The sequence below is a fragment of the Musca autumnalis genome, unplaced genomic scaffold, assembly GCF_047663935.1.
Source record: "Musca autumnalis isolate F117 unplaced genomic scaffold, ASM4766393v1 scaffold_4, whole genome shotgun sequence".
NCBI classification, from domain to species: Eukaryota; Metazoa; Arthropoda; class Insecta; order Diptera; family Muscidae; genus Musca; species Musca autumnalis.
In genome coordinates this window covers 1,243,693-1,270,668 of record NW_027411977.1, presented here as the reverse complement: position 1 = coordinate 1,270,668, position 26,976 = coordinate 1,243,693, and the positions used below count along the sequence as shown (strand labels likewise).

General features: G+C 33.8%; 1 protein-coding gene across 1 annotated transcript in view; it reads right to left on the bottom strand.

The window, feature by feature from the left end:
* Nucleotides 1-26,727, bottom strand: part of dar1 (dendritic arbor reduction 1) — an 81,841-nt gene extending 55,114 nt beyond the window's left edge. Inside the window, exon 1 of the mRNA XM_073987313.1 lies at nt 25,635-26,727. Within this exon, the coding sequence (XP_073843414.1) occupies nt 25,635-25,697 (63 nt within the window). The 5' untranslated portion in view covers nt 25,698-26,727. The remainder of the gene's footprint in view (nt 1-25,634) is intronic.
* Nucleotides 26,728-26,976: the final 249 nt, after the last annotated feature.

Below are 26,976 nucleotides of genomic sequence, written 5' to 3'. Positions count from 1 at the left end.
TTTAAATACAGTTTTTTCTCCAAAATTGGTCAGATTTGTAAGGCTTTTTCTCCTTAAGAACCGCGAAAAATGGAAAAACAATGTTGAGTTTTTAAAAATTTGGAATGGTTAGAAGCGATTAGCATCTTTAAATTCTTATAATGATGACATGATTTTTTTGATTTTTGTCGTTGGGCACATCCACTGTGCGTCGGTATGTTTATTTATTTCTCTTCCAACTCTATAGTCTCAAGCGTGTGCTTATGAATGCTTTTTAAGCACAGATTGGTAATAAAATTAAAACAAGCTAAACGTTAAGATAAACAGAAGATACCCCATCAAAGCCATCATAAAAAGAGAGTCATGACGTTATGTGGTTGATTTTAACAACTCTCTGTTTGCCGCAACTGGATTTGATCTTAACTTAGTGTTTTTTTAAGATTCAAATTAAATGAAAAAAAACATTTACAAAACACGTATAAATATATTTGGGTGTCCCATGGAAATCAGGACAAGGTGGCACGTATTAGACTAGCCCTCGACAGTTATCATGGTTTAAAATGCTGCCCTCATATTGTTATATTTTTAATATCCACAAAATGTAGAATTGTTCATACAATTTCAATTTTTTCTAAGTTTCTCCTTTAATGCCACCAAACTTTCGACCAATATATCGTATGATTTCAATAAACTGCAATAGGAACATTCGAAGAAAAAAATGAAGCATTTAAAAATTTCTACAACGGTTAATAATGTTTTGGTAATGGAAACAATAATAAAAAGGCACTCACTTCGATTTTATTTGTATCCCTTTATTTGTTAATCATTTTTATAAATAATAATAATAATAATAATAATAATAATAATAATAGTAGTAATAATAATAATAATAATAATAATAATAATACTAATAATAATAATAATAATAATAATAATAATCTTATATATATAAAAAATAAATGATGTTAGTTACTACGCTTATAACTTAAGAACGGCTGAACAGATTTTGACAATTCGCACCAATTCTGAATGGTCTAATGGCAGAAAAGGATAAAACCTAAAAAAATCGCGAAAATCTGCGAAAAATTTGCAAAAATATTTTTTGAAGAATGTCAATTTTTCCACACATTTCTCTAAAGCTTTTGCGTTCGGAGTATATCGTGTCACTTTTTTACAGTTTTTTGGCGAAAAATATTTAATATGAATAACGAGATGCGAAACCGAGGGGTTATGAAGACAGATAATAAATGCAAAAGGTTGGCTGAAGGTATACCGATTCTGTGATCGTATGTTTTTGAGAAAACCGTCCAATGTACATCAGTTTCCAAATCTTTTGATTAGATCAATGCTTGCCTCAAATTCTCTTCATTGTGAACTTTAAACCAAAAGAAGCATGTTCGGCTGGGCCGAATATTTTATACCCACCACCACGAGTTGTACCTTAGTAAAACGGAACTATTAGTTTCTGTTCAATTCTGAAAATACTAAACTCTACGGCTTATTCCCAAGAGCCGTGGAATATGCTAACTGCTAACTTTCTATTAAACCAGGTTTAATACGAATGAGACATCGATATTTTCTACGCATTCTGAATCCGAAATACCATGTTACGTTCATTCCATTTGGACGATGCGCGTACAACCTTCAAAGGTCATAAAAACTGGAGGTTCCTTCAATTGGCATATACACAAAAATATGAACCTATATTGATCGTTTTCTGTGTCGAGGTTTTCTACCCATTGAGAATCCGAAATACCAAGTTACAGTCACTACAGGAGAAAAATCTTTTAAAAAATTTCACATCGACCGGCATGGTTGTACCTTCCAATCTGACAACCCACAATACCAAATTACTGCACAAAAAGTCAGAACAAAAAAGGGACCAATGTCTAAAATTTTTGCCGACAAATTTAGGATTAGGATGTACTGTTATTTTTGGGGTATACCGATGTATGCCAAACATTTTTCGTGGAGTTTTCTGACCACTGGAAACTTTAAATGTGAGATTAAAGCTAATTAGAAGTGTATGCTGATCAATAATATACATACATATGTATATACTATATTCTCAGACAAAAAGTAGTTTTGTAATGAATGAATGAACGGAATGGCAAACATCTTATGGTGGAGGGTATAAAAATTAATAATGTTTGCCAAAAGCTTCAAAATCGAATGTACCTCTTCTATGGGGCCTATATTAAAGAGTACACTACCTATACCTACAATTCTCGGTATGAGTTATTACCCATATAGAATACTAAATACCAAACTTCAGTCATTTCGGCAGGATAATGTGGCTAAAATCTTCAAAATACTGAAAATCGGGGGTATCTTCTATGGGGGCTATATCAAAACGTGGATCTATACTAAAAAATTTATGGGGAAACATTATGTAGCTCCAAGAAGACTTAATATGGAATTTTTGAGCCAGTTCGTTGAGAAAATGTGACTAAAACCTTTAAAAACATTTAAAATCGAGAGGTGATGTTCTATGAGGGCTATATCAAAACATGGATCGATATAGCCTTGCAAATGGGTTATATCAACATCCTAGGATATAATCTTCTGTACCAAAATAAAAGCTTTGCGAGCTGTGTCTTGATTTCAACAGGCTATATCGACTAAGAATTTTATGCTGATCAATAATATATACTTTATACGGTCTCTGAAGAATATTTCGAAGTGTTGCAAACGGAATACAACTTTAATTATACCCTCCATAGTGCCTGAAGATATAAAAAATACTTTATATATAACAACAAATATAAAATGTATTCGAATTTAAGTAATTTCGTTTCAAATTCGTCTATATTCGTCGCAATAGCCATGACAGTAAATGAATTGCAAGGCAAATAATCAAGTTCAATGTACCTTTAATGACTGCGAGACGAAGTTCGCCGGGTCACCTAGTAATAATAATAAAAATAATAATAATATAATAATATATAATAATAATATAATAATAATAATAATAATAATAATAATATTAATAATAATAATAGGCAGATCTTCAGAAAATATAACTAGTATTTGTGAATAATAAAAATTATTTTATTATACCAACAACAACAACAAAATATATTAAAACACATCAATATACTACAACATTTTTTATTAGTTTTTTGCTTTTTTTCCACTTCATACTACGACATAACAACAATAAAAACATCAAAGTTTAATATAGATATTCAAAGAAAACACTACAAATATTTCTAATTAAAAATGGCGTCAATACAACAGCATGCAATTTGTAACAACACATACATACAAGTGAAATGGCGAATGTAGTTGTATTGGACACCAATTGAAACATTAAACAGAATTTCCCAATACAATATACACATGTATACTACATATTAAACAGTACATGCGCACAAGCTTCAGAACATTTTACACAAGTCGGTGCCGCCATTAATCCCACTCCACCCCACCAACCCAATAACAAATTAAGTTGAACAATGTTAATTGTATTTTTTCTAAAACTTCTTGATACATACATATATATGTATGTATGTACGTAATTGTATCGTACAAAATACGTAGCTTTCTTTAAATGCGCACGCGTTATAATTTCTATATACTCCATAAGTATGTAAGTACATATGTACATGTACACCCCCTCTCTCAATTGCCATTTGTGTTATTTTCGATGAGAGTACAACTAAAACCCGATAGTAAAGACAATAGAACTTAACTGAAATGAAACCAGCAAATCAAAATTTCATTAATAAGAGAACACGTCACAGAACAACGACAACAAAACTTTTCGTTTGAGTTGATATAGCGCCGCACGGAGGGTGGAAGTGGCGCTGTTGTCTGATTGGGGAGCAATTCATACGACAATGTGAACTCAAGCGTTCATACGTTGTGATTGTATAGTTTCCCACACATACATTCAACACGCTAAAGTAATGAGAGCGTCAAAACACAGTAGACAGCAAACCGTGGTAAAACAAAACAACAAATAAAAACTAAAAAGCTTTTTGAATACATGAAACACCAACAGCGACTAGATGGAATAATGACAACAAAAACGACATACGAACAAACAAGCTGTTGTATTAGAAATAGACGACGAGCAGGCCAATGCAATAACAGCGATAAAATTGCAAAAACAAAATATTATCAACAGTTCTTGGGAAGCCCCTCCTGCAATAGTATACAGAAATGTGATAAATATTTTAAACATAGCGGAATAAGGGCAAACAACATTTTAACAAATTAAATAAACAAATACTCCGCTTCGTTCTCAATTGTGCCAATAATCGGTTGTGTCGAAAAATATAATTGCTACGATTCAATTGATTACTGGTGAGTTTAGACGATAATGGGGACATTGAAAACGTGGATTGCAATTCAGATTACAGAGCGCCTAAGGTGGGGCGGCCAAACGAAACGTAGACCTAAACTTCAACTACTGAAAACTTAATATGAAACAGAAAGTTCTACACGGCAGGGAAAAGGCTCAAAGGACCTGATACAATTCTTGGCATCGTGTTTGGGAGGACCGACGTTTACGCCTGGGATCATATTACGAATATTTTCAATCACTGCATAAACAAACAATGTGCACAGAAATTAATTTCGTGCAATAAAACCAAATATGACTTTTTGAAGGAAACTGTTCAAAAAGTATATGAAAAATTGTAATTCTGGGGGGAGGTGGGACTCCTTGACCCAATAAAAATAACATCCGTACGTTACTACTGGGGTTCCACAAGTACGTCTATTTGGTCCTTTCGTTGCAGCATGAGTGTTCGAAAAAACGTTAAGCACTGACAAATGGGGGACAATAAATTTAAAACACCAGTAAATCCATAACTGTATGTTACTGTGTATAAAGTAATACCTATTCAATTACAGCAAATTAAAGCTTCCATATCACAATACTAACCAATGTTTTTATTGGTTTTAGTTTTTATTCACTCAAAATGGCAGGAATTGGATATTTCGATTCCGCTGTGTACAGAAACATTGCAGAAATGTATCAACGTAAGTCCGCTTTTTGTTGTCAAAGGAAATCTTTGATTCCCACACAAACGCATACCATATACCTAGTACATAAATACATACATACACTTCAACAAAATATTTAGATGTTTGTTGGCTTAGAACAAACGTTTCATTGGTCGTAATACTTTCAGTCGGACCCCTTAACAAAAGTTTATCTTAAAACGGATCCCTTAAATAAAAGAAATGTGTGGACGGAACAACTATATGTCCATGTCAAAGATGTATATACAAGTTTTGTTATTGTAGATGTCAGGGGTTATAAAACTCCGAAAATAAAATTGCATCACATTCAACACACTCTGTAATCCAATCAAACGTTTGTTATCTTTGACATTAACCATGAAATTTGTAATTTGCAACTTTATTACTACTAAAAAATCGTTTACCGATATTGTTTAATTTAGAAGTTATGTATGTATGTATTTCTGCCACTATTGTCTTCCATTTTTGCTAGTTTTGCGTAAAAATCACTTCAAACACTTTTAATTTTATCAAAGCTAAGCAAAGTGTGGAAAATGATTCATTCGTTAGTAAAACAAAAAGAAATCAGGTCAGCTGGGAGATCCAATCATCATGAATGCTGATGAATTCGATCTTTGATGTTTGACAAAAAGACACAAACCGCGAAATTGATTGCATAATCGAAATAAAATGATCATAATTTGCTTAAAGTTGGTTGTTACTGTTGGAACACACGGCGCTTTGAACTGAATACAGTTTAGAAAAATAGGAGACTACCCCCTACAAAAACCAGATACCGATATGAATGAGGAAATTAGCGTGCCTTAACACAGTGGGATACAAATCAATTAAATGCCAATTTTTCATATGATTTGCACAAAAATGTTGAATAGAATTATAACAATGATGGCAGGGCCAGCTGAGCTACTAATCAACCTGAATAACCTCAAAATAGAAATCATCGAATATGGTATCCTTCAATTACGATGTTGGCGCAAATGAAACGCTTGCATTGGCGTTGACTTGATCTGCCACAATACCAAATGAAGATTGAATTTGTTTTGTTGTTTTTGTTGCTTTCGTCTTGAACGATACGATATTGGCACGTACCCTACGAAATGTTGGAGGTCAAAATATTCAAATATCAAAAGTGGAGGAAACTTCAAACAAAAGACGAGCGAAACAACAGAATCTGAATCAAAGTCTGAAGAAAAAAAGATTAATGAACAGTGACTTTTTTTGAGCAACTGCCACAAATTATATAAAATTCAATCACTCACACTTTCGTTGCGGTTACCAAAGCTTAGGATTATTGACAGGTAAGCAACAATGACACAAACAATGGCCAAATCATGCACATCTACAGCAACCAAGGTATTCGCCTGCCCGCCTGCCCGCTTGCCTTCTATGGCATCAGAAATAACAATGTAGTCAATGTCCATCCATTGGGTGGCATGTCCGTCCGATAAGTACGCAGCTAGGTACGTCGTATGTAGCGGTAAAATAATTTTTTTAATTTTTTAAACAAAATCCGTTTGCTCTTTGAAATCAAAATATCAAAACTACAGCACGTGATCATCGTTTTGTTTTTGTTGTTTCAGTGGTTTCCATTGAAATTAGACCAACTCGCTTGCATTCACACAAACACACGATGATGTGTGTTGATGGTTATCTTCAATTCCGATCATTAAAATCAATATGAATATGATTTCATAGAATTTGTCAAAGAGCAAAACGTGATTGTGTGTCAGGCTGCCTCATAATTGAGGCATTTTCTTTAAATTTGATATGACGTAGTTATCAAAGCAGAGTTGCTATAATTGGTACATTAGTTCACAGATGGAGGGCGGGTGGAGTTGATGGTCGGTACGACTTCTTGTAGGTGATGAAATCTTCATCACGAATGCCTAATTCTGCTACTCAATGTTTTTCTGTGAAACAATTTGGAAATATGGCTTGAGTTGATTAGCTTGATGGTTTTCATTTTAGGAACGACCCATATCAAATTGAAGAAGGAAAAGTAGGTTGTTTTGTTTGGGGGCGCCAAAAATCATGCCTATTGACAAGATTTCAAATTGAAGATTAGTATTCCTGAAGTGACCTACTTTTACGATGGAGCTCTTTTGATCATCCTAAGGCGATTAATAAGCCAATGAGAAATGTTTCAGTGAAATATTTAAATTTTGTAAAAAAAAAAATTTTATTAAATAAGACATAGTTTTGTTTGTATTTTTCTTCTTTAGTTCCCATACATACTGTACTTGTCAGTGACATTAATTGTACAATATTCAATGTTTATCGAACATTCGTGTTAAAAATTGTTTCAATAAATAATACATTGATGTTGTCCATAAACTGAAACAAACACCCGCACACAAAAATCATTAACAGACAAGTTGCCTACAATATTAACTCTCCCTCATTTCTTATAAATATAATGACAATCGATCTATTGGTAAAGCAATCCCCCGCCCTTTCCCATTATAAACAAACTGTTGCTCTTCGAATTCAACTTCATTGGAACAACAATGAATGCAACAAATTAATTGCCCGCAAATCCTGTCGTCCACTAAATACAAAACGGAAAACGGGAAAATCTATAAATTGTTCAGTTGCAACAATAACAACTATAATTGATTTGCATTCTATCGAATACCAGAAAGGTAGACGACAACGTTATTGGTGTGTAATTCAAGTTGAGCACACAAACAACTGTAATAGCCTTCCACTGAGGGGGAGAAATGGCCAAGTTAATTGCTGTAACACGGGTGTTGAACTTAAAACCCTTCGACATAAACTGATTCCACTACTATCGATTGAGTAAATGTTGGGTATTCGAATGTATTCGAATTCAACATGTGCGTATGGCATAATTTCAAGGTTCAGTGATCAGCTAGACATCAATGCATGGCTAGAGATACCCCCGACTAAAACGAACAATGATCACCGATAGCTAGATGGAGTGTAACATTTAGCCGCATTTAATGTTCTAATCGGAAATCGTTTGGCGAAATGGGAAAAAGAAATAAACAGCACTCAAGCAATAAATTTACCCTACTTCCGTTTATAGATATTGACAGAAACGATATATGGATGGGGAAACATCATATTTGTGGTGAACGAAGAATTAGAAGAAGACGAAGCCCTTTGGGTTGTTGGACATATTTACGAGGTTGAATAAACACGGTATTTATTTGATATAGCGAGGGTGCGTTTGGTGTCATAAGTTTCCCAGGCAAAAGGATATGGATAAAAAGAAGTATTTTGTTGTTGTTTGATTTTCCCATAAGAGTTTCAAAAGCTGGCAATAATATTTACTGGGGTGATATGTTTTTTTCACAGCTAAAGAATATTACATTTGCAATATTAGAAAAAACGAAAGCTACAATTAAATATTTGTACATACAACGTTGTTTTTTTAGTAATATTTTTCATTGCATACGCTTTTTGAACTCTGACCTCACAGTGCCAAAAATGAAACTAGCAAAAAACCAGTATATCAACCGACACACGACCAAACTGTACAAAAATGTTGTTTCATATTCTTGGACACGCCAAAGTATTAATCATTTATTTGTTGGGACTCTACAGCATGTGTTCAAGTGAAACTTTAATGGAAACTCGTTTGTTCCATTTTAATGATGGACAAAAAAGTAGCCCAAAATTGTGGATTTAAAATAGAAAAAGCCGGTCACTACTGTGAGTCATACTCTTTCGAAAGGACTGGGGAAAAACGACACTGGAAGCAATAGCTACCGCTGAGTACCGTTCACCATTATTGACGTTGACCCCAACAAATGATCCTTTCAGGTTAATGTGTAAGTGAAAGAGTTGGCATTCGGTGGTCAGCCATCAATCATGCTCATACATGTATGCCAATATTTTCATTCTTCTCCAACATATTGGAAAGTTGTAATTTAACTATAATGAAAAACTGAGCTTGCAAACTATTAACATCAATTTAATCTTAATAGAAATTTTAAGTTAATAGTTTTCAATGAATAGATAAAGTGGACACATGCATACATATGCACGTGTGTGTTTTAGGTTTCGCTTTGTGATTTTTTACGTAAAGATTTTTTATTTGTAATTTTCATTAATGTTAATTAGGCAAATTAGTGAAACATGTATAAAAGTCAATGAATCGTTTCCAAATGCCTCCATGTCATATCATGCGAACCGAATACTCTTTTGTGTCTAAATACAGTGGCTATTAAACACACAAAAACGTTTAAATGTTGTCCGCGCCATTCATTTATAAAAACAAGAATAGCATAAAGAAAATCTAAATAAAAACGATGTTTAGCATAACAAAAAAAAGTAGAAAGATTAAGTCTACATGGATGGAAATTAACAGTGTGCGCATTTTAATATAATAGTCCATTTCTATACTTAGAGAACTATAACCTGGATGTTGACAGAATTGCGATTTATATTCATCATCAATTAAAATAGTTTTGTACGAGTACTTAGGAAATCATTTATAAATATGTTTCTCAATGGAAATAATTCTATATGGAGCTGAGGTCAAAGGTCTTTCAAAATGGGAAGTTTTTGGGAGAAACGCTTGTTATGAACAGTACCGAACGTCGAACAAACCTTGAACTGTATCTTTACATACCTATAGCTAAACAGCAAAATATGGCGATTAAGTTTCCGCATTTGTCGTGTTAATTTGTTGGAGTAAACAACGTCGAATAATTAATTTGTTAAATTTTTTTCATCCCAATTTGTCTCTCAATATTCGAAAAATAAGTCTTCTTCTTCTCATCTGTTGCCAAAAAGTTCAGCAAGTCATTGAATGTAAAAAGTAGACATTCACACAGACAAATAGTTTCATTTTATGTGCTGTATAATGTCCATCTTCTAAATATCGTGGAATTGGTGTGGTTATGGTACACTGCAAACAATTTTAGTTGTGGTAGTCTTGTATGTTGGGTGCCACCGTGGTGCAATGGTATGCACACCCGCCTTGCACGCAGAAGGTCAGTGGTTCGATTCCCCGGCCAGGGAACATCAAACATTTTTCAACGGTGGCAAAATACCCCTCAGTAATGTTGGCGACATTTCCTGAGTATATCAGCCTTGAAAAACTTCTCTACAAGTGGTGTTTTAAGGCACGCCGTTCGGACTCGGCGATAAACAGTAGGTCCCATATCATTGAGCTAATATGAATCGGGGTGCACTCATTAATATGAGAGAAGTCTCCCTTGTCCCGTATGGGATGTTGTGGAACAATGTTTTTTTGTTGTAGTCTTGTATGTTGCCATCAATGAAAGATAAATTGATCTTATTTCATAAAAAGTTTCAGGAATTTGTGTTCCAAAAACTAGGATATCAATGTAAGAACGAGTATAATTTTCACCCAAACTTTATTCTCTATTTCATCTACTAAATTCTAATTTGTAGTCCAAGTTAATAAATTTTTTTTCACTAATTTAATCAATTGCAAAGCACAACATTTTGAAACATGTGCTTTCTCTCCAACTTCCTATAGTATATGCTATATATAATTTCATTATAATGTATGTTTTAATGTAACTGATAAACCCAGTGAGCTGAATAACCACCATAACGAAACGGTTCTAGCATTCATCTTTCAATAATTCCACAACGTAATAATAGCTCAACTGGAAATTTTGCCAATCCGCAATTGTACGATAACTTCCGATTTTTCTTTTTTTAAGAGTTTTAGCCAGTCTAATGGAAGTAACAGAAATTTACCATTCGCTCTTCCTTTGGGCTCTAAGGACGATTCAGAAGCGAGAATCGTTATAATATGTCTTTGCTATTTATACTCCCCGATACAAAATGACTCACCAACGGCCCATTTTATTTTAAGTCTAGTAAAATAAGATGCAAATGACGTAGATAATGTAAGCCCTACAATTAATTGACTGAGGCGATTATTGTCAGTCACTGACAATGGCGTAAAACAGAAAATCACATCTTACACACCCATATATTATTACTAAGTCGAGAACAATATCATATGATATCTCGCACTTTTATAGCAAAGAACAATCAAATGGATACAGCTACCGAGAAGTTTTTGCTTAGGGACACTCTAAAAAATAATTTTAAATTAATTGAAACAAGAAATGTCACACAAACATATGTACATACAAACATACATACATAATGTATGTATATGAAATGTTGTCTGTAGCAAAACAAGCGCCATTCCAATAAGTCAATCAGTCAATAAATAATCTATTTATTATGGTTCAGTGTTATTAACAACCGTCTATTAGTGACTAATTATCTTTAATAACACTACAGTACTGCGACAAAAGAAATACCGTTTTCATATTTATAAAATGGTAATGAAATTTTGATTTGATCTTATTATCGATATGGCAACGGGAATTTATATTTCAGACTGATATGTACTGCTGAAGGGTCTTTATGTCGTTCAGACATTGTCTCTTATTAATGTCTTAAATTGTAGAATTAACACATTTTAAACAGAAATCATAAATTAATTGATGTCAGTTGAAGACGATGATGTTGAAGTGATTGCAATGAGAATCTACACATACAACAACAAATTCAACATCATAATAAATCAAGGTATTAAATCAAAAGTACCACGAGCAACAACAAGGGCATCATTAACAAACAAATCATGGAGTGTGTGTGGTACGGACTCTCATAAAGGCAGCAGAAAAAAATTATCAAGTGAATCAATATCAAACGATCCAAAAAAAAAAACTTAAAACCTGAAATAGCCTCAGAAGACTAAGGAGGATGGCAAGGGAACAAATTGTTGCAAACGACTTGTAAATGCTGTTATCACTTTGCACTTTTTGATGGGCAACAACGGTGATATTCACCATGATCAAATAAATATTCATTGTGAAATAGGGGGTTGGTTGGTGAGGTTTGGAAAGGACTATTCGGATAAAGCATACAACCGAACTGCTAAAACGTAGCTGCTGGGGACGAAAGAGAAAACTTTGTTTAAAGAAATGGATTTTTATTTTACAACACGATTCGTTATACTCTAATTGAAACTGAAATTACATATTGAACAACTTGCAATTAGTCCTCTAATGCTGAAGACTCTAAAAACTGAAAATGTGTAAATCCGTTGAATAATTTAACTCTGTTAATAAATTTCCCAACTGATTATACCAATCTTCTTTTAGATTTTTATTTGCTTCTTTTTTACTTTTTTATTGTTCTTTTATTTTCTTCGATAAATGCGGTATTTATGAAAAGGGTTTTCAACGCCATGGTTCTCTTGCCAACATCTTGTTGTTGTTTTTTTTTTCTTTGTTGAGACTTTGGGGATTTTCGCTTTCGCTGTTCTGGCATTACCCTAAAACACCTTGCCCGTCTAAGTAAAAAACTCTCACTTCCAATTGAGGCTGATTTTTTTACAACAACAATTGCTGCGTGCGTGTTTGTATGTTTTGGTATCAGAATCGATGTGCAATTGAATCTCACTCTCTGTTTGAGATTGACGTGTGCTTGTGAAGTTTTTAAATAAATGTTAAAATTCTGTTGATATTCACATTTATTTTTCGTTTTTTTTTAATCAGTTTCCAGCAACAATCTCAGTGTGGGCCAACAACAAATGTTATTGTTTGGTGTTGTTTCAATTCACACTTGTCGTATTCTACGATAATGATGTTTATTTGCATTTATTATTAATAATACACTTTATAATTGAAATCATCGTCATCGGTAATCCTTTACTGAAATACAGCCGACATTTGTTTAAATTTAAATCGGTTATTTTGTTTACATACGTACATATGTATGTAGTTACACACATATCTGGGTACTCAACCTATTAACACATTTTAAATGCATACACGCTTTTGTGCGACCCAGTACCAATAAATCACTTCCTGTTACTGTTATCTTTTGAAAATGAAAACAAGTTGTCATAAAAACATTTACAACTTCTTCCTTAGAAATAAGTGTATTAAAATGAAGAGAGCCCAACCGTAATTGAGGTTATCATACAGAAAATATTAATAACTAAATATTGGCCAAAAAATCGACACCTAGGACATTACTAAAACATTTGGAAATTTGCCCATACTCTTGACAAATCAATTTTTTTTGTTAAACAAATTCTTGGCTGGGGTTTCCCGGAATGATAAGTCGTAGAATTCTGTATGAAGTGCCTTAGTTAGCCCACTACGTGATAGAGCAAACATTGTATTCCACATAAACTTATTTCAATATTGTTTATGGACTAATTAAGCCTAAATTGTGTAAATATTTGACAAGTGTCGCTTAACTTCAAAAATATCACCATTCACACTCGTCGTCGATGTCATTTAACGAAAGAACTCTTCTGCCTCAACTGGTTCACAAAATAACATTGGTAGACTTCAAGTCTATGTGTCCGTTTGTCATGACACATGACGATGGGGCACTTCTAGGTAGACAAATGTGCCAATGATACTAGGAACTACTTGCGGTCTTTTCGGCTCGCACCGTATTTGCACCTTGACAACCGATTCATTCATTCATTGGAGAAGATGTTTATTCGGTTCGCCGCATGGACAGACGAACGGACATATTGCCGTAATTCTGCCACAAAAAGGAAGTTAATGATATGTCAACAATGTTCGACAAATAACAATTACATGTACCACAACAACAACAACCGCAATATGACTATTGACGTCTCTCAACGAAACCCAAGTTTTCCAAATTATGATGTCGAACAAATGGACACTTTTGAAAGCAGTATGTTGTTGTTGTCGTTGTTTTGGTGAAATAGATAAGCTTTTTCCAGTGTACTCGAATGGCAAATACTTTCTTCATAATTGATAGAGAACATGTAGTTCCCACGCCTTCTATCTCTCTGCCCTGTTTGATGTAAAAAGAATTCCGGTACATGTGTTTTATTAGAAGAACTTCTTGGAAATGCTGTTAATAGCTACGATATGATTATAACTCAATTAGTAGGTCATAAAAAGGTTTACCTTGTGCCTTTTTCACATGAATCGCTCGTTGGAAAACGTTACATGTATTATACCGGAAGAGAAGATATCATTGCTAATAAATATAATTCTAAAAGCTAAGAGTACTCGATGGAAGTTCTGTCAGCTTTGATTTTTTTAATTTTAACTACCGAAATTGGTTCAATATTTTATAGCTGATTTATACTTATTCTCCGAAACCCACATGATTTCACGGCATCCTGAAATACACCCCGTTGTTTACACTTTTTTGTTGATCTCAAACATATCACAATAATCAAGGTAGATGTATATTTGCAGCTGATCGAACATGAATTTTCAAAACAAGTTTTTGCGAATTTAATTTGTCGATTAATATGGTAACATGGGGCGCCTTCGCCACTGGGGCGGCTACGCCATCGCCGATTTCCTCGCAAAATACAAGTGCTAGAAAAAATCCGTTAAAAGCAAAATTGTGAGTTTAATGAAGATCTATCATCTCCCAAAAGTTGGCAGTTGTGTCATAGGTATGATAGCGGACCCACGCGGTTTTGTGTTTTCAGGGTATTGGGAAAAATAATTATGGTAGGTATTTTTTGTGATATCTTCTTTACCTTTTGTGATATCAAAAACACATTTTATACCGTTAGAAGACAACTACTGAAGAATATAAATCCCAATAATTCGCATGCAAAAAGCATTTGCAAATGTCAATATATTAATATTATGAAATATGTAAGGGGTGGGGCGCCTACGCCATGATAGTGGCGCGGTGGGTTAATGTTAGAAATTTGTCATGTTTAACTTAAATACGTTATACCATAGATATACCACACAATAATATGAAGTTAAAATCAAATATTATCCTAAACGTATCTTGTTTTAGTTATATTATGATTTTGTTACCTAAATTCAAGGCACCTACTTCAATTAACCACTAGAATCGGTTAATTTTTGTGAATTTTAAAATCATTTTTGATTATTCAATAGAAAACGTGTTCCTTTTTTGCATAATGTTGATATTTAAGGAAGAAGTATGGTAAATTACAGTTTTAGAGTCCGTTGGAGAATGTTCAATATCGATGGCGAAGCTGCCCCGTGGGTGGGGAGGCTTCGCCACTTTTTACACAATTTGTAAATTCTCAAAAATAATATTTTAAAAACAATATTATAATCATTTATATATCAAAACTTGTAGTCAAGATATGCTAATATTTGTACCAAAAATAATATTTGAAAAAACTTTAACGGTGTCGGTATGAGAACATTTTGAACAAAAACGTGGCGAAGGCGCCCCATGTTACCATATATACAATATAGAATTTTACTGCTTTATTTCGAAATTCGTCGTAAAATTGTGTACATATGTTGTCGTAGTATACACGGTGTAACAGCATTTTTGGGAGGGTGGAAAATTGCTTTTGGATATGAAAGCCCTTGATGAGTATACTAAAAACCCAAAAGGAAATTTTCGCCATAAGTCAAGTTTTGTTCTAGAACTTAAACTAACAAAGTTTTCAGAAACGAATTAATTTAATTTTAATGACAACTCAATAAGCTTTTTAACGGTATACATATAAGTTTAATCGGTTACTTAAAACCGGTTCAAAAATCCGTTTTAATGTCGGAATATCCGATTCAAAAATTGTGATAACCGGATCTATCCTCCAAGAAAATTTGTTATTAACGTGTTCATCATTACAAGAGCTTTTTGTGGTAAATATATCAGAAGCACCCCAGATGTTTACATAAGCAATAACCAATTGTTATGTCTACATACCAATAAATAATCAATATCGAATATACAGAAAAACCAAACATGGTTTAATTTTGAACGAAGTCCGAATAAATGTCAAAAATGACAATGAAAACGGGACAAAATCGTTTAGTTGTCAAAGAGAAACGTACCTAAAATCTTTTTTGTAGAATATTTGGGTACTGAAGAATCTCATCTTGTGGTACTTTCACTACGGTTCAAGAAATAAAGGACGAAAAGGACATGAAAGGCATTGAGTTAGATGAATGAAATGTTCTACAAAGAGATTCGCCAATCGATTTCACTGAAGACATGTCACCTCAATACGAAGCTACAACAACGCCAAACAGAGATATGGATCTATTTTAACAAGTATTATAGGGAAAAATCAAAAACTTCATCGCGCAATATCTCAGAAACTTGACCTATGGCGAAAATTTACTTTTGGGTTCTTAGTATACTCATCATGGACTTTCATATCCAAAAGAAATTTTCCACCCCCCAAACTTTGAGTTTCATTTTGTGTCACAGTGATATTTTGTAGATTCTTTCAGGTTCTGGAACAGGCATAAAATTGTGTTCCAGAACCTGCAAACTAGTACTACTTGGACAATTTTTGTCCCGTTTTGTGCCAGAAACGCGTTCCCGTACTGGAGCAGAATACAATTTTCTGCTATACAAATTTGGCCGAGTAGAAACTAGCAGCATATTTGCCTTGATCTGATTGCCTTGTACATTGATTTTGTATTTTTTAACATTTCGCTCATTTGCTAATTTTACCACGAAAAAGTACAGGAACACAATGAAAAATTATATTTTTTTTTTTGAAAAGAGTTGCAACTTTTAGCACTTTTTTAGGCAAAAACAGGGTTGTACATCATGAGTACTGTGATTTCGATGTTGATTTCGCTGAAATCACGAAATGAGATGATTTCATTTTTGTATGTAAAATCATGGTAAATTATGCTTGATTTCGGGCGAAATCACGAAGCTATGTCGATTGTAAACCAAGCATTACAGTTAAATGTTTAATCCAGCTAATATTAAGTTTACATTGACCAAAAATCTAAAAATGAATGGATTTTGACCAAACTTTGAATGCTTATGTTTTTTGTGTCGCTGATTTCATGTTATGTAACGTAACACTTGTGCTGGCAGGGTCTTTTTGGTCCCTTTTCCAAAAATCATTAAAATTTTCTATAAAATGCGATCGTATCAGATCAAAAACTCTTGCAAATTTGTTCGCCACAAAAATTTACTATAGGTCCTACACGAGGGAAACTAAAAAGGTTTCTGGCCTAGGCAACACACAGGGCTCAGGACAGTTTGACGACCATGTCTTGTGTTGTTTACAGGGACTTAAAAAATTAACTTTGCTAAAAACGGAATTTACTTGTGAAAAATGTCGTCCGATAATTTTTCACAATTTTCTTCGTGTATAATCACGGCAAGAGTGCATCGATTAAATAAAATATTTGGATGTCGATAAAGGATCATCCAATAGCTGGTTTAGAGAATTCAATCGTGGCCGACACTCGCTCGCCGACACACGTAAGGGTCGTCCAAAAACAGCCGTTGTGTCAGACAAAATTAAGCCGTACGTGAACGGATAATGCAAGATCGCCATTTTATTTATTTATTCCCATGAACACCTGGCGGCAAAAAGGGGTTTTTCTCATTGGATCCCGTGTTGATCGGTGCAAGAAATTTCGAAATACATAATACGATCGCGGTGCTTCGAAAGACGTTCATAAGATGGGTCCAGGTGAAAAATCATGGAACTATGCGTTCGAGCCCGGAAAATAGTAGCAATCGCCAGAAGCGTTGAAAAATGTTTTTGATGTGTCTCAATCGGAGTGGAAAAAGTGTTTCAACAATTGGTTTGAGCGCATGAAAAAGTGTATAAATCATGCTGGAGATTACTTAGGAATACAATAAAACTACTTTTTGATTGTAAATATTCCCGTTTTCTTTATTAGGCCATTTTTTAGTTCCCCTCTTAATATACAAAAACCCTAGTAGGGTTTTGTCCTGTCAGGTCCAGTTCGGATTTTATGGCCTCATCTAAACCGGGCTAAAACTACAGTTTTTTCATTTATCGGGCACCAAAAAACACCCTCATCAGCCGTTGTTAAAATAATGGGTTAGTAGGACAATTTGTAATGACTTTTTTCTAGGTAGAAACACTTACTTCTTTTTCCTAAAAAAACACATTTTTTTGATTTTTTCAAAAAACACAAAAGTGAAAAATAGTGCTGTTACAGATGAAAATGTTCAACTTTCGATTTTGTATGCTCGACTTAAAGTATTTTTAATAGCACGAAAACGAGTGATTATTTTCTTCGCATTTCATGGCTGATATTGGCGGTATTCTTTTGTTTTGTTTTGTTTTTATTAAAATACAATAACAATTAAAATTAAAAACCTATTCTTTGTTATGGTTATCAGAAAGAATTTGCCCGTGAATCACACACTCAAGAATTGTGGAATTTTTTAGCTTTTATCGATTTTATGTTTCGCTTGTTTGCACACTGTCATAAAAAACATGGTTTATAATCTCCTTATTAATGTTATATTCATATTCTGTTTATTGTTTGGCGATTTCATTATCTTCGTATTGAAATTATCGACGAGTATATTGGCAAATGTGCCATGTACCCCCGGTTGTAAAACGAAGATTTTGTTCCACCTTTAAATAATTCTCGTTTATACTTAAAACTCATACGCCTGTTATTACATGTAATATTTTGTTATAAGTTTGATTTTTCATATATATTTCTAGTCTTCCGATTGAGGTTTATAGTGATAATTAAATATCAAAACCTCCTAAATGTGTGTATATTGCGCTTTAAATTGTGACCAATAACAAAAACATACGAGGGCGGCACGTAAACTACCTGGCCTAGGCTACACCGCGTATTGCCAGGCGCCATTTGAAACATTTTTGAATAGTTTGACGGTTTTTGCCTAGCCTTACTCAGGACAGTTTGTCGTACGACCATGTTGTGTGTTGTTTACAGTGACATGAAAAAGTCAATTTGCAAAAAAATGGAATTTACTTGTGAACATTTTCGTCCAATAATTTTTCACAACTTTTGACGTTGATAATCATCGCAAGAGTGTATCGGTCAAAACAAATCGTTGTATGTCGATATAGGACCATACTGTAGCATTATGAAAAACTGGTTTAATGAATTCAACCGTGGTCGGCACTCGCCAAAACACGAAGGTCGTGAGGGTCGTCCAAATCGGTCGCCATGTTAAATACCGTGAGATTTCTTCCACCAACTAACATCTGATATTGCATAAACACCTGGCGCGAAAAAGGATTTTTTTCGTTAGATCCAGCAAAATTAGACAATCGCTTAAAAAAAGGCTCCTGTGAAATGATTCACAGAAATTGAGCATAAAATCGACCGCGGTGCTTCAAACGACGTTTATAAGATCGTCACACACAACGAAACTAGGATCTATGCTTAGGGGCCTGAAACAAAGTAGGAATCGGCCGTTTGGGTCTTCGAAAGCGAGCCAAATCAGACGAAAGTTGGTCATCTAAGACGTATTTCGAAGCAAAAGGTTGCCTGTTTCTTCAGAAGAAGTGACCGTGTGGCGACTATACGTATTGGGACATATAGGACGGTTAATTCTGAGTGGTGCACTATAATTTGTTTGCCTGACTTCTACATCATGACAATGTGGGCTCTCACACATCGATTCAAACCTGACTGGGGATCCAACGACTTCATTTGATTCCAGCACATCCAAAAAGGCGTGATCAACGATTTTTGTTGCCTGAAGATGCTGTAAAAGCGTTCAAAAACCATGTTTTGGAGGTGTCTCAATCGAAGTGGAAAAAGTGCTTCGCCAATAGGTTTGAGCGCACGAAAAAGTTTATAAATCATGCTGGAGACTACTTCAGAAAACAATAAAATCGTTTTTGATAATAAATATTGGCGGTGTTAGGCCAGATAGTTATCGTTCAACCCTCGTATATGGGTGAATATTGTGAAATGACTTGTTTTGGTCTAAAACGGCAAAGTGCGAAAATGGCTTTAAAAAAACATTTTTCGGCTTATACTGTCGTATAAGACTATTTTATGCATTAATTAGCAGTGGGCCCTGTATATTTACGGTTTTTAAAGATTTTTTTAAAAACCACGGGCATGATATCTGATGATGATGTTTTCCTCTGTATTTCTAACAATTTTTTGAGAGTGCCATGTTATATTTGCTGGTATGTTTAATAATTTTAATAATCACAAGTTTATATTGAAAATGTCATTCCCGTGTTCCTTTTGTCAATACCGTGGTTAGAAAATACCCTTTTTTTGCCAATTAATTCTGAGTGGTGCACTATAATTTGTTTGCCTGACTTCTACATCATGACAATGTGGGCTCTCACACATCGATTCAAACCTGACTGGGGATCCAACGACTTCATTTGATTCCAGCACATCCAAAAAGGCGTGATCAACGATTTTTGTTGCCTGAAGATGCTGTAAAAGCGTTCAAAAACCATGTTTTGGAGGTGTCTCAATCGAAGTGGAAAAAGTGCTTCGCCAATAGGTTTGAGCGCACGAAAAAGTTTATAAATCATGCTGGAGACTACTTCAGAAAACAATAAAATCGTTTTTGATAATAAATATTGGCGGTGTTAGGCCAGATAGTTATCGTTCAACCCTCGTATATGGGTGAATATTGTGAAATGACTTGTTTTGGTCTAAAACGGCAAAGTGCGAAAATGGCTTTAAAAAAACATTTTTCGGCTTATACTGTCGTATAAGACTATTTTATGCATTAATTAGCAGTGGGCCCTGTATATTTACGGTTTTTAAAGATTTTTTTAAAAACCACGGGCATGATATCTGATGATGATGTTTTCCTCTGTATTTCTAACAATTTTTTGAGAGTGCCATGTTATATTTGCTGGTATGTTTAATAATTTTAATAATCACAAGTTTATATTGAAAATGTCATTCCCGTGTTCCTTTTGTCAATACCGTGGTTAGAAAATACCCTTTTTTTGCCAATTCTTTTTTTCTTTCTTTTATTAAAAAATTCTTTAACCGGTTTTTTTTACATGTAATCTGTCAATATAACTACAATTTCCGTTAGTTTTAAAGATAATCGACAGAAGTGAAAAATGTAGTCAGTTGTTTGAGAACTGTTGCAGTGTTTAGCGTTTTTTGTGCAAGTTCCTGAAATTTCTTCATTCCCGCGGTGAGTATTTTTTCAGTTGTTTATATTATAATTTCCAAATTGATGGTATAGTTAGGTTAATTTTTTAAGTCTGTATTAAATTATTTTATATTTTATAAAAAAATGTTAAGACTTGCACATTTAAATCCAAGTCAAGTTTCCATCTAGACTATTCTTGGATTAAAATGTGCAAATCTTAAAATTTTTTATAAAATATAAAATAATTTACTACAGACTTCAAAATGACTTAGAATTAATAAACACATTGGCGCACGGGAATGACAAAAAATAAAAAATCAGATTATATTTATGAAATTAAAATAGACTTTGTTAATTCTTCTAGAATAACTTGGCGTACTTCATTTATATAATATATTTTGAAGTATTAATGCATATCAGTGTTTTTTGAATACAAAACAACTGGGGACTAATTTTTTTCATATAAATATGTACATTTTTGTATTTATTTTGAGTTGTACAGAAATTCTTATTTCCCTCGAAAAGAAAGATATCACTGTTATCGTTGTCACGACACTGTACTACCTAGGGTACAAATTTGAAAACGTTCCCCGAAAGGCCTTTTGTAGCCCAGCCAAAAAAGACATGCATATAAGGGGGAAACAGCTAAAATTCCCACAAAGATGAATTTTGGTGGAGAGCTAGTGTTTACCATTAGAATCAACGTCCTAAAAGTCCCAATCGATCCCATGTGTGTAAAAAAGTTATTCGGGGTCAAAGGTCATTTTTGGAAGCTTTATTCAGCGTTTTTATTTTTCTCAAAAAGAGGACTTTTTAAAGAAGACTTACCATTAGCCACCATTAAAAATTAGCCGCGTAAGTACATTATGAGGCGAACCGGTTAAAATAACCACACTGTGTGTTAGGTAATTCCATAAGCTTTCAAACGATATCCACTCTGCAGCAAACGGTTCAGCAGAACCGGGTCCCTAATCTGTGCAACAAAAATTCAAAAAACTCGGAGTGTTTTCGTTTGGGGCCGTTTCCGTTGGGCTTTCGATTACTCATGTGGGGTAAATGGGTTATTTTTGCATAAAATGACTCTAATATGGATTTTTTACGGTAGGTATTATTTCGCTCTTCAAGGAAACATATATTTTTTGGGGGACAGGCTTCGGTTATTTTAGCCGGTTCGTCTGAATATGTGAATATTCCCTTATATGTGCATAAAAATTATGTGTGTTTTAGAATAGCTATATCTCCAGAATGGTCCGTTCTAGTAAAAAATTATAAAGACCACATTTGTCTACAATATCTACTTTAGTAAATTTTTAACCTTTTTCAAAAAAATAACAGCCAGTTTCTGTATGTCGAAAGAAGAATGTGTGCGAATGAAACACGTCCAAACTCTTGTGTGTTTTTCAATTTTTTTTTGTGTTGAAGCCAAGGCAAAGGTAAAATTATTTCGAAAACTAAAGATTGGGCGTGTTTCATTCGCACACATTCTTCTTTCGACATACAGAAACAGGCTGTAAATTCGAAAACCTAAAAAACCCCGAAAACCTTTGACCCCGAATAACTTTTTTGCACACATGGGATCGATGGGGACTTTTAGGACGTTGCTTCTAATGGCAAACCCTAGCTCTCCACTAAAATTCAGCTTTGTGGGAATTTTTGCTATTTCAATGTCTATTTTGACTGGGCTATCTTCGATATTGGCATACCTTTAGAAACATATTAAGGGGTTATGTCTACTTATAGAACACAAAAAGGCATTTTTCATGAATTTCTTACAAGAATTCTACAAAACTTATTTGAAAGATTTTTTAAAAGGTCACTCCTTGGGCTACTTTCGGATTTTTTTTTAAAATATTGAAAATTGTTCTGAAAATGGGCTGCCAACGAAACACTTTTTTTAAAAAAGGAGTTTACGGTGCTCTCTGTATCTCGAAAACGAATAAACCGATCAGCAAATGTGTAGTTTTTCCGCCATAAACCCGACAAATGTTTTTTATTGAAAAAGTCTCTCGCCTAAGGACTAGCCTTTTATGTATATAATAATCCCATAAACAGATCGGGTCATGAGTTTTCAAGCTACAGTGTGCAACACTATCAAAAATGTCATTTCGAGAAAACCATGTTTAAAACTCCGATGTTATGTACAAATCATACTAAATTTTTTCTTTCTAACCCCATATCTCAGCTAATTTCTAATTCTCATAACCCTTAAGCAATATAAAAACTTAACTAAACAGTCAGACCGACGCACAGAGGGGAAATGTATGTTAAAAGTTGATTAAAACTCCTAACGAACTCATTTGTAGTCCGATTGACGTAAAAATTGGCACAAATCATATTTTCGGTCTAAAGACTGACTCTACAGAAAATAGTGGTCCAGATTTAGAATCAGCGCCCATATATACCGGCATCCGAGTTAAGATAAATCATACACAAAAAGCGCTATATACATTTGAAAGAAGCGGAAAGTTAAATAATGCGTCCAAACTTAGCCGATGTCAAAGTATACCTAACTTGGTCCAAATCAGTTCAGATTTTTATTAAGTCCCAATATACACATTTTAATTCCATATTTTGTTAAAGTTCCACAAAAGCCACAATATACCTCAGATCACGAATATATTTGATAAAATGTATCCTACGTTTTTGCTAAGTTTGTTTCGATAGGATTTAGATCAAATCGGTTCAGATGTAGATATTGCTTACATATACATATACGTATTTTTTAAATAACACAAAAAATATTGATTTTATCCCAATGTTTTTTCCTAAGTCAAGGTTTGTTCAAACCCTTTTTGTGAAGATATTCCAATATGCGTACATATATGTTTAAGCCCATTTCATAGTTAACTCATCATAACGCTGATAATAACATTGCTCAACAAAATTGAAAAAGTTGAATGTTTCAACCGAAGTTGTTGTTGTTTCCAAATGAAATCGGCGAGTTATTTTCAAATCCGGTCGCGGTTTTTCTCCATCAGCTCTTGTTCTTGAGATATAGCTCAAAATCGGCTTTTACGAGTTTTGCCCAGAATTTCGTTATTTCCGGATACAAACAAATATTTTTTTTGGGTATGTCGACACTGATATATTAAGGAGATGTTGTAATTTAATGTTCACCTAACTTCTTAGTATTAGAATATGTACTTTTTTGCTTTCATTATGGCCGAGTTCAATCGACTACTGCGTTGGATTGTTTAACCTTAGAAAGTTGCGGATGGTAATAGCGAATGGAGAAAAGAGTCAGGTTGCAGACTATCGATACATTTTGCAAAAAAATGCAATTTTCGGATTATGAGTTATGAGCAACTTTTGACCTATGTTTCACCTCTGTGCGACGGACGTACATATATGGCTCAATAGGCTCCAAATTGCCTATGATGTATTTGGTTCAAACATTTTCGATCATACCAAAGTGTATAGGGTACAATTAAATGAATTATTATAAATTCTAATTGGAATGATTGGACAAAAAAATTATCATCACTGGCCAAATTCTCTAAGAATTTGCCATTTATTAAATGTATAATCGCTAATTTTAAATATAACTAAAAGAATTCATGAATTAACAATTGAATTGCCAACTTTAACTATTGTGAATTGTATGCTAATGTATCTAGATTAAGTACCTGAAATGAAATAACTTGTCATTGATTACTCTCGTTAAAATTCGGCCACTCAACGAAAGTAATTTTTCTTAGATTTGTAAGATCAACATGTTATAAATGAATTCACTTGGTTAAAACATATTGGCCGGTAAGGATCTCTCCTCATTTCTTGTCATCATATGCAAATAAACCTTTACGTTTTGTAACGTTATTAGAAAAAATTCTAACTTTTGGTTTACCTCCCTTCTCTCTTTATTTTGAATTATTTCTCATTTGCTATGAGAAATAATTACTAGCATAAAAAATCATTACAGTCCACACACAATCATTGGTCGTTTGCTGGAGTATCGATTCTCATCATTTACTCTTCCATTCCAAGCTCTGGTAAACAAGAAGGTCTGATCAACTAGCCAAGGCAAACTTTTTTCAATCACCATAAATGCCCAAAGACACAACTAACAAAACCATAAGTTTACAGGAGAAATGAAAAACTGTTTTATAGAATATCAATATTATAATGGGCGAGTATTTAACTTTAGGATCATTATTTCTAAGCTTGGAAGCTTGAACATTTGCAAAAGCATGTATTTTAGTTTTATGTATCAGATTCAATCAAGAAACGAATTTAGATTTTTTGGAGTTACGTCTTCGGGTATTAAAGGTACAGGACGATATACACAAAATTTCCAAAATTTGTTTGGTATATTGTATGTCCTTGGTCACACTAGATGGTTTCATTGAAACAATTTCATGAAATCCAGGGTTCCTAGGTCGATTTCCATACCAGAGTAAAATCATGAAGTTGCTGTAGTGGGGAACTCGATTTAAGAATCCCTAAAAGTTTCAATGAAACCACTCAAGTGTGACCTTCGACTATGTTATATTTTCCGATTTTTTCGCATATACCCATAATCCGTCGGTACAATATGTTTTAAATAAAAATAATCAATAATTAATGACAAAGCATTCCATAAATACAAAATAAAACATGAAAAAAATAACAACAAATGTTCTTTAGGGCGATTCTGTAATTAGCCAACGAGATAAATATCGCCAATTATCTACACCAGCAACAGCAAACATTACAGAATCACACTAAAAGGTAGACCGTGAATAACCATTACTCCATATAAACACATTGTACACTTCCACGTTTCTTCACATTCCTGGAATATCATCAAAGGACCTTCAAAAAATGGATATCACGAAACTCACCTGCATTACCCAGTAATTTGTTGAAGCTGCAAATTGATCGCCAATCAAGATATCCGTATGCATTTAAGCGAATATTTCTCACTCGGATGACGATTTTGAGGAATTGGTGAATCTTATTCAAAAATAAGAAGTTTTGTTTATTATTGTAAGCATTAACTCTCTTCCTCGACTCTATGCTGGACAAATCACTTGTTTCACTTTATTTTCAAAAAAATATATATATATATTTTTTTTCTTTCTTTTTATGTTACAAAAAATCTAAATAATTCAATAATGGCACTTGCGAGGAAAATTGAATTTACATTAAAATCAATGCGTTTAGTTGTTTTATTTCAATTGAATGAGGATAAAAGGGCACTTCGTATGGAAATTGTTAACAGCTTTGTGAATGGATATTTCTCTTATCAAAATGTTATGGTATCAAAATATTAAGGCACTTTCTTGTATTTTTTAAATTGTAACATTACATTGCTTCTGTTATTTTGCCTATTTTTTTCTTCGCTCTTACTGCAACAATATGCTCCGCATTGGCTTGTTTTAGCGACGGCACTTTTAAATTTGCAATGTATTTTAATTCCACTTTTCGTTCACATCAAGTTTTCGAGTTTTCTTTATTGACATTTTCTCCAAGTGACAGTTCTTCGTTCGCTGAAGTAATTAATCAATCTCAAAAACCAAGATTAACACACACTGTATTGATTTTATTTAGGATTCTCATTATCACTGAATTTTTACAAAATCAAACACAATGATTAAGAAATTCACAATCTGCTAGATTCCGCACATTCCGCGAACCGTCTGTTATTTTTGTTTGTTAGACCATTTGCCGGAGCTGAAACACTTACGCACTACTCCCAGTTTGTGCTTGTGTTGTTGTATTTGGCATTTACGTACATATCTTTTGACTTTGCTTTGACAATGTTTACCATTTGTGCTAGCTGAGTGTTCTGTTGGATTCGTATTCGTATGAGTGCGCGCAAACACCGTGTTTCTTTCTTTCATTGACGGTAACCGAGTTCAGACTGAATGGCTGGATAAGCAAGGTTCAGCTTAGAGGTATATTGTACCAAACATACCATCGCCACCACTACCACTAACGATGTTTGTTGCTGCTCTTTGTTGTCGTCTTGTGTTAAAAGAGTCTCTGGGCACGTTGTTGATTCCAGTGTGGATGGTCTGGTCGGCCCGATGGCTGAATGGATGGTTTGTTTTGTTTGAGGCTCTTCTGTTAGTTTACCACTATTCCATAGTTGGTATTTTGCTCCCTCAGCCGTACTCCTTGCCTTAATGAAAGATATCCATAGCAAACAGGCATTGGTGTGAGTATGTGTAGGTGTATGTT